At 44.6% G+C, this 14,714-nt stretch overlaps 1 protein-coding gene across 1 annotated transcript in view; it reads right to left on the bottom strand.

Annotated features, from left to right (window-relative positions):
- Window positions 1-1,251: 1,251 nt before the first annotated feature.
- The window catches only part of LOC311005822 (latent-transforming growth factor beta-binding protein 2-like), a gene marked incomplete at its 5' end in the record, with an annotated part of 80,904 nt that continues 67,441 nt past the window's right edge, over window positions 1,252-14,714 (bottom strand). The window contains 11 exons of the mRNA XM_083998413.1: window positions 1,252-2,004; window positions 3,649-3,798; window positions 4,264-4,536; window positions 4,634-4,807; window positions 5,343-5,483; window positions 5,643-5,771; window positions 5,977-6,069; window positions 6,168-6,371; window positions 7,435-7,569; window positions 8,203-8,331; window positions 13,975-14,103. Coding sequence (XP_083854539.1) covers window positions 1,823-2,004; window positions 3,649-3,798; window positions 4,264-4,536; window positions 4,634-4,807; window positions 5,343-5,483; window positions 5,643-5,771; window positions 5,977-6,069; window positions 6,168-6,371; window positions 7,435-7,569; window positions 8,203-8,331; window positions 13,975-14,103 — 1,739 coding nt within the window. The 3' untranslated portion in view covers window positions 1,252-1,822. The remainder of the gene's footprint in view (window positions 2,005-3,648; window positions 3,799-4,263; window positions 4,537-4,633; window positions 4,808-5,342; window positions 5,484-5,642; window positions 5,772-5,976; window positions 6,070-6,167; window positions 6,372-7,434; window positions 7,570-8,202; window positions 8,332-13,974; window positions 14,104-14,714) is intronic.

Genomic DNA, 14,714 nt, shown 5'->3' on the forward strand with positions numbered 1-14,714 from the left:
TTGCTGCTGATCTTTCTTGAGAGAACTTCAGTCCTTTAAACAAATAATGCCAAAATGTTCTTAAACCTGAATATATATATTAAAAAAAACAAAAATAAATCGAGTTGAAAGGGGATTCAGAAACCAAATGAGGAGGCTGATACTGTCTATGATACATTCATGACAAAAGGACCCAGCAGAAACTAAAAGAAATAATGTTCACAATTACTAATATTTAGCCATAAAGTTGTGACGCACATAAGCTGGTGCTTGCATTTCAAAAGCATTGTCTTTCTAATGAACTTGAAGAGACAAAATGTCTGTGATTAGAACAGTGCTGCCACTTCCAAAAAATATATTTCATTGTCTGCTCCACAGGGCAGGGTATACACACACAGTTCCTCTGGTACAGTGTCAGCCACTCTCCTCATACATAAAAAGTTATGCTTTAAAAAACATTTTTACAGACATGTATAAATCTACAAAGCTATAATGCCAGATTTTTCTTACACTTTATGCTTTACGTCAAACAAAAATATTGGTTGTGCTATAATGCATTAAGAGAATATGTAACAAAAATAATACATAGTACTAGATCTGTACAAAATAAACCAAACCTCTCCAACGAAGCCTTTGTCTTTACATGCAGTCAGATATGCACAGATGGGAATGGTCTGATGTAAGGTGTGGGATCCAATTGCATTTGCAGTTAATGAGAAATAATTTTGCCTGTGTGACAATGGAGCATAAAATCCGATCTTACAGTTGAAGCAGTGACATATGTGGATAATTTCAACCAACGTACCTTGTTACAATGTCAGATAAGTGTGATAAGTCATGGTGCACGTTAATACTGTTAAAAAATAAAAATCTGGATCAGCAATTATGTCCATATTTTCCTACTTTGTGGTATTGTATTGTATTAGGATTGTGGTAATGGTGTCAAACAGAGAAAGGCAGGTTACACCTATTTTTTTTTTTCAAAACATTACATAGACCACCATCATATACATCTACAGTCTTTCCTTGTCCACATAAAAGGCTGAAGCTTTTAATGCGAAAGTTTGGCTGCGCTGACTTTTCAGTTTCTTGGTCCAGAGATTCTTCAGCCTCAGCTTGTGGTGTAAATCTTGACGTACAGGAAGGCAGCTGTGGGAAAAGTTCTTCGAATTTGTGCCATTTGTCAACCTTGGCGTCCATTTAGTCCAAGGCCAAAACTAATTACAATGACTGAGTGTGACAATATTGGTAAGAAGTTTGGCAGTTCTGGACAAACTGTTTTTATGAATGGCTGACTTCTTAAGGCGCTCCTTCCTTTTACAAAAGACAATTATTATCTCCTCACGCTGTCTCTGAATCAATTAATGAGACAGATAAAAAAAGAGGAACCAAGCATGCCCTCTGAAATGGGTTGCTTTCTTAATTTGCAGAGGCCAGTCATGTAGATGAAATAAATAACACAGCAAAAAGAAAAAAGAAAGAAGTGACAGAGAAAATAATGCGGAAATATATGTATATCAAATTGCCTGGGGTTACTGAATAAAAAAATCAGTCCACAAAATCCCTTTAAGGCAAATGGATATCTGGTGAATACTAATTCCCATGTAATACATTCACTGCACTGTATTCCTGGTCCTCTTGAACATGTATGAGGGGGATATGGGTGTGTTGTGTGCTGTGTGTGTGTATGTGTGTGTGTTATTTGTATGTAGGGAAATGAGTTTGGACGTTTCAGCGTTACGGTTGGAGGTTTAGTGCCAGGCCCTTGGGGACGAGGGCAGAGGGGGTGTGTAAGGTGATCTTTGAGGGAGCAGGAGGAGCCGGCGCTCCAACAGTCACTTTCTCAGTTTCCTGTCTCCCTCTCTCTCAGCCCAGATGCCGGGATTGTTGGGATGCATTTGTGTGGTTGGGCCGAGGCCACGAAGCCCGGCAAACAGGTGCACTTGTAGGATCCCTCTGTGTTGGTGCACTGCCCGTTCTGGCACAAGGGCACCTTGTCACTGATGTCCTCACACTCGTTTATGTCTGGAGAAGGAAAAGGAGACATGAGGAGTCAGACACCGGGGAGATTTCACAGCTGGAACAGCTGCCTGCTTCATATCTGCTTCTGAGTGGCCTTATGGGTGTTAGAGGTTTCGTACAAATGATATCACATTCACCCTCCACCCCCTCTTTTTCTTCCTTCAGTACTGTGAAGTGCATTTTACTCCAGTTTAAAAAGATTTCTTCTTGACCTTAGAAACAGTAGTTTGCGAAACTGCCTCAAGCCTCATTTAGTCGCTGTTCTGGGGCTTTCTATCATATCCCATGGGCTTCATTAGCAGATGGAGGTTGAAACTGTGGAAAAATACTTTGAAAGTTGAAGAAAAGTCCAAGTCATTTATTTTTCTGTGGATTTCAATGAAAACATTTCTGCTTGCCTTTGTCTTACGTTGTTATAAATATAATATTTAAGGATTTTGGATGTTTTTTTGGTCAGAGCAAGATGTTTGATTTGAGCAAACAATTAATCCAGGAAACGGTAGATTAATCAATAATGAAAATGTAATGTAATTTCATGGCATCTGGGCAAACTCACTGTGGCAATGTAGCTCATGTGATTTGATCAAAAGCCTCAGAACAGCTACTAAATGGACCTTGACATGAGATTGTTAAATATTTAATACACACTTGCGAGCAATAAACAAAGCTGCTTTAATTAGTTCCACAACGTTCAGCTTTGAGGGTACAAAGTTGTCAATGGTGCATAATATCTCATCTTGTATATCCTTAATCAAACATGCCGTCATGTTGCGTGTCAGCTGGATAAGGTCTGAACTTCACTTCCCCGTGATCTTGAGCACTGAATGGTTCAGAATGATGTTAAAATTAACAATGCGCTGGATTACGTTTCATTTTGGCCTTCAAGAGATTTTTCTTTCCCTTTCTCGGTACGGGAGGTCTGATTGTCATTTCATAGCAGTCAATCTCAAATGACCCTTCTTCTGTTTATGTCATGATCTGCTGGGGAAATGCTGGTGGTGATATTTAGAAAAGGAGGCATGGCATGAGTTGCGAAGCTCGCACATGTTTCCATAACGTCGGAATTCAATCGCTTTCCTTGGGAAAATGGCTGGCCTTGGAGCTGATAAGCTTGTGTGCAGACAGGATATTGTAAACACGGGGTTTCATTACAACAAGACAGTCTCACTTTCTTACAAAACAAACAGAGTACAGTTAAAAGATATAATATCTCATGTAATACACTGAGTGGCCAAGATTCAAGGCCTCCTTACTCTTGGCAGAGAGTGACTGGGGAATTTCAGACCAAAGGGTAACACGCAGCGGTTTTGAGGAGTACACCGCTTTCATTAGTTTCCCATAAAACATAACTTAATGCAAGGTTGTTAAATTCAAAGCTTCTCCTTGAGCATGATGATATATTGCATAAAGAGTTACCTCACTGAAATTAACCCGAGACCTAGCTCCAGAGGGCTGGGACCTGGACGGAGAGTTCACTGCGGTTTGAGTTCAGGATTCAACACCACATTTTGAAACAGGATTAAATGACGTGATTGATTCTCTATTGATTCTAGGAAGTCCCTGAACATTTTGACTTGGAACACAGAGTCTGCATGTGGGTGGTCTGCTGGCAAAGGTATCACATGTTTTCTCGGGGATGGAGCCTACCTATACAGGCCATCTTGGCCAGGTCCAGCTCGTAACCGTCGAAGCAGTCGCAGGTGTAGCCTTCTCGCACGCGAACGCAGCGCCCGTTTTCGCATCCGTTCAGGACCCCACACTCCTCTGCCTGCAGACCCTCAAAGCCCTGGTAGCGCTCTGATTGGAAATATGTATGAAAAAACACAGTTACCATCAAACAAGAGCCTTGTTCCTCTATTGATTACATTCTACAAGGAGATCAGAAATCATATGTCTCAAGATGGTAGGAAGGAACTGTTACACTGAAAACAAAAAGACGGGGTCCGCAACACCATATGGCTCCAGTGCAAAAAATGTATTAAATACCCATGACGTTTCGAGATTATTTAATAAATTTTTTGCACTGGAGCCATATGGTGTTGCGGACCCCTTCTTTTTGTTTTCATGCTTTGCTTGCATTGGTCCAGCACCCACCTGACATGGGTTTTTGGATGTGCGTGCTGTTTTTCATTTTTGCTAGGAAGTGTTACACTGATTATAATTAGCTATAATGCATCAATCATATGTTTGACAGCGTCGTCCTATGAGCATATACTGTAGGAGATAAAACGCTTTAGAGAGTAAGGAAGGACATATACCCACCTCCATAAGAATCTACTGGTCGTGGCTGGTGCTCCCGTGGTTGTGGGACAGGGACAGGTGGCTGTGGGACGCTGTAGTCGTTGTCATTGAAAAGAGGGACACTTTCAGGAAGGTCATAGGGTCCTGCAGGGTTGCCATAACTGTCCCAGTACGGAGGAACGAAAGGCTCTGCGGTGTCCTCCGGTCCCTCAAGGCCATACTCGTATCCTGGCCGCTCACGCAAGCTGTCCGACCCTCCTCTCCGAGGCAGGTTGCACATGATGGCATAGTCCTCTGAATGCAAAAGCACGCAGGGAGGGGTTATATAGTGTGCATGAATAACAGAGATGTGTTATAACATAGCGTGTCTTATGCGCATTCTGCTCCTCACCAGAGTCTCTCCTGGGACAGAACGCACACTGTCCACTCCAGGCGATACCGTACAGGCAGCAACACTCAGTGTATGTCGTCCTGCGCCCTTGGAGGGGTTCTGCACACATGTTGTCGCCCTCCAGACGCTGCCAGCAAATATCCATGTGCACATCGTGATCAGGCTCCATAGTTTCTGGAAGACAGAAGGAGTGCATTCAGACATCCAAACTTTCCAAAAACTGTCCAATAACTGCCTACATGTAGCTCTACGGACTGGACTGGACCGAACCCCTCCTCCGCCCACTCTAAAGCAGCTGAACAGGATGACAAAGGCGAATATCTCATAAAGTCTCCAAGTCTTGTCATTCAACCCATCCCATATTTTTCCATCTGCTTCCTCAGGGACAAATCATTCGCCTACAACCCGTCACTAGCTATTTTTATTATTGCTACAGGCTAATTGATTGATTGGCGTGTAGAGTATCTAAAAAATAGCTGAGAACAAATTGTATTTAAATTGTTTTGCTGGTCTGAATAACAACCCGAAATATAATACATCTCTGAAAATCATTAAAATTACTTGATTATTAAAGCTGGTGCAGATTAATTTTGCATCTATCAGCAGATTCATTCACTGACTCATCGTGACGCCCATCATCACATTTTTAAATCTCTTGAAATCCATAAAGAAACAAATGTGTGTGTGAGTGTGTCTTTGTGTGTCACACCCTCTGTGGTGTTGAGGCCAATGCAGCGGCGCCGTGTGCTGTCCAAGACTAATGGAGGACTGCAGAAACAGTTGAAAGACCCGGCCGTGTTCACACACACTCCATCCTCGCAGGCACTTCCAAATGCACACTCATCATAATCTAAAAACACACAGAGAAGGAGAGGCAGACATTAATCATCAGCAGAAATTCATTATGTGAAGTGAAGTGGCATATTGGTTGTACAGAGTACAGCTTATTTTTCACTGCCATATGAATGTTTTCAAAGGTGAAAAAATAAAAACAGATGTAATTTCTTACCCACGCACTCGAGTCGGATGTTGTCATAGTAGAAACCAGAGCGACAGTAGCAGGTATAGGTAGAAAAGAGATTTGAACACTGTCCATTCTTACAAATGTCTGATCCAAACATTGCACACTCGTCTGCATCTGAAGAGAGACAGGAAAACTTCATTTGTGGTGAAATGGAAACACTTCAGTTACATTAATGGGTCAAGTATGGAGGTATCCCATTACATTGGCTTTAAAAGTTGCTTAAGGTAGAAATGAGACCTGGGCTGACATTGCACCTTTTTCAAGTATATAAATATAGTATATAAATAACACAATTTAGTATTAATGAAAGGGAGAGTACCTATGTAATGTTGCTGTTCTCCCAGAGCTTGTGTAGGAGAAACAGTTACTGGTAATAATCCGCTACCATGAGGACACAACTGGTTGTAACCATCTGGGAAATCAGAAATGGTTTCATTAGTCAAATGCATAAAGAGTTTTTGAAAAAAGAGTCATGAAGTCACAATTTGGATCATCAGCCTGTTGTTGTACCTCTTCCTGGGACAGGGCAGGCGTGGATCTCACAGTTGTCGCCCCAGCCGGCCCCCACCGTGCAGCAGCACTCCTGCTTGGTGGTGTTGCGAGACAAAACATTGTCACAGAAGTTGGCATCATTCAAGTTGTAGTAACACTCCTTCCTCTCCTCGGCTGAGGCAGCGGACGGAGGGACCTGTGGAGGGACTTTTGGGCCAGCATCTGTGGTAGATGGACAAGGACAGTATTTCTTCAGCTCAGAGAGGTCAGAGGTCACAAAAAAGGAACTGTGGAAGCTCTAGGGATTTGTAGTTCAGGAGGGCAAATGTGCACTAATAGAAATGTCTGAACTTAAATCTGCCTGGGATGGGGTCGTCTATGGAGCAAGTTTACAGCGGGATCTGACACAGTAGCAGGATCACACACGAAGAGCATCAGGTGGCCTCTGCTCTTCATCCATCAGAGTGTCCACATGCCTCCAGCAGGTAGTGCATTACCCTGGCCTGCCACTGCTGAGCCTGCTCATTTGTCCAAAGGCATGGGCTCAAGCTTTTCACCCTTAAGCTGCTGGCTTAGCCAAATGGAAACACTGGCATGTGAGTCAACACACCATTCACTCTCACATGATTGATTAACACACGTCGAAAGCAAACAGCGGAATGTGGCAAAAAGGTACACAAAGGCATAGCTGGGGTTTAGTGCCCAGGCAGAAGAAAAAACATCCCCGCTGAGGGCGCGCCGCTTAATAATGTAAATACGCCCAATTCGTGTACACATACGCCTATCAAGCCTGAGAGGTGGTGGTATTTCCATGACTCAAAAGGCTCGTTCTGTCGTTCCGAAATTGCAATATATTGCATATCTATAACCTCCACACTTGAGTTCATTTTAACAAGGAAGCGAGCAATGTGTCTTTAGCCGTAATTGCCAATAACTACACCTTATCCATGTTTGTCTTGGTAGTGAAATTGGTTTACAGTAACTAAGGCCTTAGGGCATTTGCTTGGCTCTCCTGGAGAAGTTACTTCACTTGTCTGAAGGATTAGGCTAGTGCAAATTTTTGTAGGCAGCCCACCCAACCATAACTCTAGCGTATAAAACAAATGGAAAGAGCCAGGTCAAAAGATTCTCTAAGAGACGTGGAGTAAGTTATGTCCACCTCGTCACCCTTGTTGTTTGGATAATGAAAGACGGCTCATTAAATCAGGGAAAACTCCGTCTCCCAATGATGGGATGGAGAATTAAGTCCTGTGAGTCACTGTGAGTGCTGGTCTTGCTCTATTACCCAGGGAGCGACACTGGCTGGTGATGGGATCAAATTCCTCATTGTCGTTGGGGCAGATGCACAGGAAGCTGCCATCGGCGTTCTCACACAGGGCCCCCCCGCACAGCGCTGGGCCCATCTCGCACTCGTTCACGTCTGCGAAAAGACAGGAGAGGAGGGCGTGAGATCGCTAAAGGATCGGGTGCGTCCACATAGGAATGTGCTTAGTCTGGTCAAGGAAAGGTCATGTAAAGGGACAGGGATGAAATAACCATATTTATCATTATTGCATTCATATCTATTGAAAAAGAAGTGAATTACAAATATACATTCCTTTATTAAGTAAGTAATGTATATGAAGAAGACATATTTGCCCAATCAATGGTCCTGTGATATCCTGCATGCTAAATGCAGTACAAATGACATGGCCTGATGATTTTCTCCATTTTTTTGACAAAAAGACCTCCACCAACAATATGTTGTTATGTCTCTCAGTGTTTCTCTCTCCAAAAACAATCCCTGATCTCAAAATTGGCCTCAAATAAATACAAATTTATTATTCTTTTTATGAAGAATAAAAATCTGGATGATTTCTTTAAAGAGGACAGTGCGTTGGGAGGTCATTATAGTTTTTAAGCAACAATGATGCATTAGGATTTGGCTGCACTGAAAATATTAAGTAGGGTGAGTTCATCAGTGATTTTGTTGTTTTCATGGAACTAGAAAATACCAGCAGATTCATCCTTTCGCTTATTGCTCAAGAATATTTGTTGGAGAGCAGTTACACACCAACACATCTGGTCATGTCTCCCGGTGGGTTGGTGTAGCCTTGGTCACACTGGCAGTGGAAGGAGCCATCTGTGTTCTCGCAGAAGCCGTGGTTCCCACAGATGGTTTCATTGACGCACTCATCAATATCTGCGCACACAGAGAGGTGAGCGAAACGTTAATATTTACAGTGTCAGTCTGCACAATAGACACTCAAACTGCCTCAGTAAACACACCGCTGCTTCTCCAAAATAAACACCACTACCATTCTGACCTTACAATAACAACAGAAATCACTTCCATCATAACATGTTAGACACAGTGCGGAGATTAGACAATTCATTAAGAGGCTTTTCAAACTGTGGTGTTCGCCCAGTTAATTCGGGGAGACGTCCCCTCGGCGTCAGCGCAGACTTTCTGGACGTAGTGGGATCTGGAAAGCTGCGAGGGAATGTTTTTTTGGTTGTGTTAATGGAGTGAGAAGTGACACTTAGGTCACTGGGACATTGGCAAAATGTAAGCAACGCAGGAGTTTACAGCCTGCAGCCAGCATTCAGCATTCTCCCAGACACTTTACAAGCAGCTGGAGAAAGATGGTTGAAAGTTCAGATGTGTTATGAAGAGGTTTTTGACAGCGCTCTGGCAGCAACCGCTTTCCATTGTAATCTGTTTGATGTGTCTGTTTTAGATGTCCTTCAAAATTAAAACGCTCCTTTGAAAGGATTGTGGCACCACTGCAAGATTTGACTTTAGGCCCAAAATGGTAGTTGGTAATCAAATGTGGCAGGCGGCAGCTCGTAACAGTCCCTTCTTTGCATGGCAGTAAATCATAAAGCAAGTTTAATAAACCCAGTGGAGCAAGGTATGTCAGTGAGTATGGAGAAAGAGAGAGAGGGAGAGACGTGAATATGGAGACAGTTAACACTGGACCATGTAACAGCACTGCTGATTCTCTACCACTCACTGTCTAAAGGCAACATTTGTTAGCAATTTCTGACATACACGATTTAGTATTTCTTGGCGTCTCGAGTGCAGCAGAGAGGCCAAAGACTGATACTGCTGGAGGGCAGGTCTGATTATAATTGTTTAAAAAACAGTCAGAGACATTAACGATCACACTTTAGTCACGTGAATTTGTCCTCTGGTCAGTGAAGACGTGCCACCAGTCAGTGTTCACACAACTGGCTCCACTGAACTGTGTATTTTAGTGAGAACTTGCTTGTTTTAAAGTAAGACAAACTGGCCCACTCCTTTGTTCCACTGTGTCACGTCTTTTCAAGATAAATTTTGTGAGAAACTGCATCTTGTTCTTTTCCGTTTAGAGATTTAAAAAAAAAAACATAGTTAAAAAAACCCTCTTTAGCCAGTGTTATAGTTCCACTGAGTCAGTGTTTGTATATTTACTGAAAGTCAAGTGGGGAATATTATGACAGACAGGCTTATCATTTGATATGAACTGCACTGATGAAATTAGAGGACACACCACTATGTCTGTTTTATCATGAGCATGATTTTGTTGACTTTTAGGTTTCATAACAACCCTCCATGGTCGTTCCATTCAGAGTTTCCATGACTAATAGTAACTCCACTGGAGTGACTGCAAGTTTTAGAAAAACAGGAAGACCTGTTTCAAATATGGAAAAAAACTCAGACAATAATACCGCAACAACCTGAATAATGAAATTACAATTTGATCTGTGATGCTTAACAGCCTCGTATTTGTAAAGCTCATTCTGGACACGTCTGCTCACTTAAGACAAACTGATGCACTGTCATTCATATGTTGTATAAAGCAGTTTTTATTTTGCCTCTGAGCTCTCATAAAGGTTATATCCATTGAAGGAAGGAAGGGAGAAGGCCAGGCAAACCACAACCGAATTGATTTGATTTGAACTGTTGCCTTGGCCAGGGCCCTGTCTTCCCCTCCAACACAGACAACTGCTTTCTCAGGCTTGCTGGGGGACTCGTCCTGTCCTGACTTGGCTACTTCTCTAACATGCCTCTGGGGTCAGAGACAGGGGGCTCCCACAAGCTAATAAAAATGCAGAGACAAAATTGTCTTTGTCATTTGTAAAAAAAAAAAAAAAAAAAAAACCTTTCACGGGAAAATGCTAAAAAGGAGCAAAATTGCTAGAATAGACTTGTGGGCTCAAATGGCTGCAAGATCACAGAGGGAGAGAATGGATGGACACATACTGAAACCGCCAACCCATCGGATTTGCATTTTGCAGCTGGGGAGTAAGATGCCGAGAAGCATATTCCCAAAGCTCTATCAACTATACTCAGTAAGGTGAAGGGGTATTGTGTATCAAGAGTTTGAGGAACGTTTCCTCAAGTGTGAAGCACTTAAAGTGGAGTTAGGAATGTTGGAATGACAGCGGCCGCCAGCTGGGAGGTCTGAGAGGAAGGCGATGAAAGCTTTCTGCTAATATATGAAATAATCAGTGTCTGCAGGCCGCTTTTCATTCATGTGTAACGTGGAACAAAATCTTTTGCAAACCACATGTTGTGATGAGATGCAATCAAAGTATCATCCCAGAGAGGAATGAGAGCATCGAGACCAAAACAATTTTAATGGCCTTTGTTTTTTTTTGTTTTTTTTATCGTCTATCTGACTCTGGTTTGTGTTTTAGTAGCAGCGCTGCTTGACCAGCCTTTCACATCTGTCATCCAAGCGGAGAGAGTCAGCGTGCTCATCACACACAGCTCTAATGATTTGTGGAAAAAAATGAATAACACAAAAATGAGATAACTCCACCAAGAGCTTGTCTCACACCAGCAGGACATGGGATCGCCTTTCTTAAGACTTTCCATGCAACAATGAGTAACGTTAGGACACATGCAGCGCCGTAAATTACCCACAGGGAAGAGGTGAGGCGGGGGACGAGGGCTGAGGAGTTGAGCTGAGATGAGAGGAGCTGGGGCGACCCGGGCGCAATAGGCACCAATGCTAATGGTCTGACCCAGGATTGAGGGGAGCGGACAGACGGGGGTTAAGTGTTGGTCTCTGTGCCACGTGTTAATCCAGAGCACATGGTGGCAGCCAGGCAGCATGAATATAGGAATCGGTGACTGCTGGCTCACCCTCTGCAGCCCACACCTCTCCCATATTCTCTGGGCAACCCCTCTGTGTGATTGGAGCCATATGGCCCAGGTTACTTCACAAGCCACTGGACAAAGATGAGGTGAGGTATTTGTTTTCAGTGAAGCATGTTAACATGCTTTATCTGACTTTACATCTATAACCTGACTTTGGAGGTGAACCTGTCACACTGTGCGTGGAAAAAAAAAAAATCATCTGACATCTGCACGACAGCATAAGCAATCACACACACACATGGTAAAGTCTTCAGATTTCTATACGTTTACAGGGGCGGGAGGTTGGCAAGAGTGTGACCACAGACAATTTCCGCCCTCGGGCAAGTCTTATTAAAGACAAGGCATGGCTTGAGGGAATTTATGAGCACGATGGTGAGTTAAAGCTAAAAACAATAACTTGGGAATACACACACACACACACACACAAACGCACGTACCCCTGTGTACAGTAACACGGCAGTGCTGAGTGCAAGTCCTCACAGCACAGTTGTGGCTGAGGCGCTGCTGCGGAAAAAAACCCTGTTTTTCCCTTTTGTATCATGGGCTCTAAATCTAAACGAGCGCTGCGACCAGAGCCAAAGACAACCGCTGCCCCTTCGAAAAAGGCCGGTGAGTAAAAATAAAACAACGCCCCTCGCAGAAACGGCAAATTACAGCGTCTGGCCTCTTCTTAAATATTTGATGATTTTTACAAGCAGACAAAAATGCCCCGGAGTAATGGAGCTCCCTCCCTGGACTTTTATTGGGGTGACGGCAGCATCTCCCGCAACTTCCCCATCGTGAGGTGAAACAAGCCACTATTGTGTGTAGTGTCGGGCTTCTGAGGGTAACAGGGCTCGGTTTTCTCGAACTGGAGCTCTTGAGTCAATGCTGGAGCTGTGTGAGCGTTTTGTTGTGGGGTCGAAGTGAAAACACGAACAGCTGGCGGCGCAACATAGCAACGGGGGGGGGGGGGGGGGGGGGGAGGTGAGGGGGGAGAATGATGGTCAGACGTGGTCATATCTGGGCAACCGCACAAACATGTCGAGCTGGGAGTTTTGTGACGCCATGGAGGACAATGTGAAGCTGTTTGAATCGGGTCCCACCTAAAGATTTCATCATGCCTCACAGCAGGACACGTCAGGTAGGATGATGTCTGACATACATCATATAATAAGTCAGTGGAAGTCTTTGTCCTTTAATACACATATTTGAATCACAAAACACTACGTACTACACTGATGTGTTTTGACTCTTAAGGAGCTGAGGTGAGCAGCTGGTTTCAATCTGCTCTTATCACACTACAGGCCCCCGAACCCTTCAGCCGGTGCCAGACAGACAGCATTATAGAGTGCAGCGAAGAGTCAGCGGCACGTAGCCGGGATTGAGGGTGATGGAGGGGGGCGCAGGTCCGATCTGTCACTGATCAGCGCTGCAGAAGCCTATTCTCTCCTGATCTCCATCTGCCGACCGTCCAATAAAAACCCAGAGGTTATGAGAATTATGTGAAGCTGCGCCGCACTCTCGGTGAATCTCCACAACCGTTACTTACAGCCTCTGGTTCTTTTTCTCTAACGCAAACACACGAGCAAGGATGCAAAAAACCCCGCAGCTGACCACATGAACACATACACACACACACACACACACACACACACACACACACACACACACACACACACACACGCGTGCTTGCTTACATACACAGAAAATCACCCGCAAACACCCACGGCTTCCGGCTTTAGTCCAATGCATCATTCCAATCGGATGCTCTCAGACTACTTTCCCCTCTTGGCCTGTCACTCTCCGATGACTGTTTGGATGCCGTCTTCATAAGAGCAAAATATTTGGCCTTTTGTTTTTGTCTCTCATAATCCCGACTTGTTGTTTTATGGTTCTGTGAGAGCAACGAAGAAGCAACGCGGCACCAGAAAATAAAGAAGGATAAACTCACATCGTTGTGCAACAAACCACATTAATATCTCAAACCCAAGGTGTCTAATCCTGCCAGTAAACACACAGTAAGGCTCCATGTATTCTGGAGGTCATGGAGCTGTGTCTGTTGATATTGGCCAGTTGTGGGCCCAGATGTAGAATAATTACAATCCTGGCCAGCCAAGGCGGGTGACCGGGCTCGTCCACAGAGGGGTACAAAGAGGTAAAGGGACCATATAAGCCGGCCTGACAATGGTATCCCCTCTCAAAGGGGAGAACCGCCGCGATCAGGTTCCACCTTGTGTCTCTGCCAGAGCCACTCCATTAGCTCCGTTGCTGGGAGGATGAGACTATTATCAGCTGCTGGCCTCACACACTGCCTACAGTGACAGTGCACTCTTCTTTCTAAAGTGCCCCAATTTCAGGGGCCACTTCTCCTCATCTCCCTCCCTGGTCTCTGGCGCAGGGGGGGGACTTGGAGAACCTGATAGCTTTTGATTCACGTCGGCCCCTTTGTGTCTGCGCGCCAACCAGATATCATTATCTGTGCGAGGAGGGAGAGTATGTGGAGTGGCGAGTTGATTTGAGGCTACGCTCTATTCTCTCTCTGTCTATCTTTAACTACAGCCCAAATGGTAAATGAATTGAATTAGGGAACACGTAGTATGCTACCAGAATAGGTAGGGTCAGTCTCTGGAGCCTGAAGACAGTTGGGCTCCACGTTTTCTGAGCATAATTTTGTGTGTTAGTCTTTTAACTACATGTGGTCTGACCACTCACCGCAGTCTGTGGCGTCCTCTCCCTCAAGTCCTGGCTGGCAGCCCATGAAGCATCGGTAGGAGCCGATGGTGTTCTCGCAGCGCCAGGTACCACACACCGAGCCTCCAAACTCTTTGCACTCATCCTGGTCTGTGGAAAGAGAGACAGAGAGAGAAAGACAGAGACAGATGTTGGTTAGTGACTGACAAACAGAGGCACAAACGCAACCACATGTGCAATCAGACACTGTCGCTGGACGCACGCACCCCCGCGCACACACAGTATCATTCCCTCCGCTGCTCCTCTGCTTCCAGTGTAATGGCTGTGCAGCAGGAGTCGGCCAGGGGGCCTGTGGTGTAGCTGTCCTCAGTAAACGCAGCAGGCAACAGGAGTGGCCAAGAACAATATTATCACAGCAACTAAAGAACTTGTGAAGGAGCTAAAGGGAGATGTTCCAGAGGGAGAAAACACCTCCTGCTCACAATGGGGTCATTCATGCCTCCCTAGGGAGAGAGGAAGTTCAGGGCTCCAGCCACGTAATCCAGGCACCCCTTATAGTCCTGAAGCCACGGAGGGAAGAAAAAAAACTCGAAGCCAGGCTTGGATGCTTTCACTGGAGCCGCTTCCAAACTGGCTATAGATAATCAATCATATCCAACTGCACGGTCGAGCTGAAACGCAGCATGACGATCAAACAGCTAACGCTGACATGCTGGTTGACTCGGAGAGAGGAAACGTCAGGGCAGAGTACGGGGGTCAAT

This window comes from Trachurus trachurus (assembly GCF_905171665.1).
Source record: "Trachurus trachurus genome assembly, chromosome: 22".
Lineage (NCBI taxonomy): Eukaryota > Metazoa > Chordata > Actinopteri > Carangiformes > Carangidae > Trachurus > Trachurus trachurus.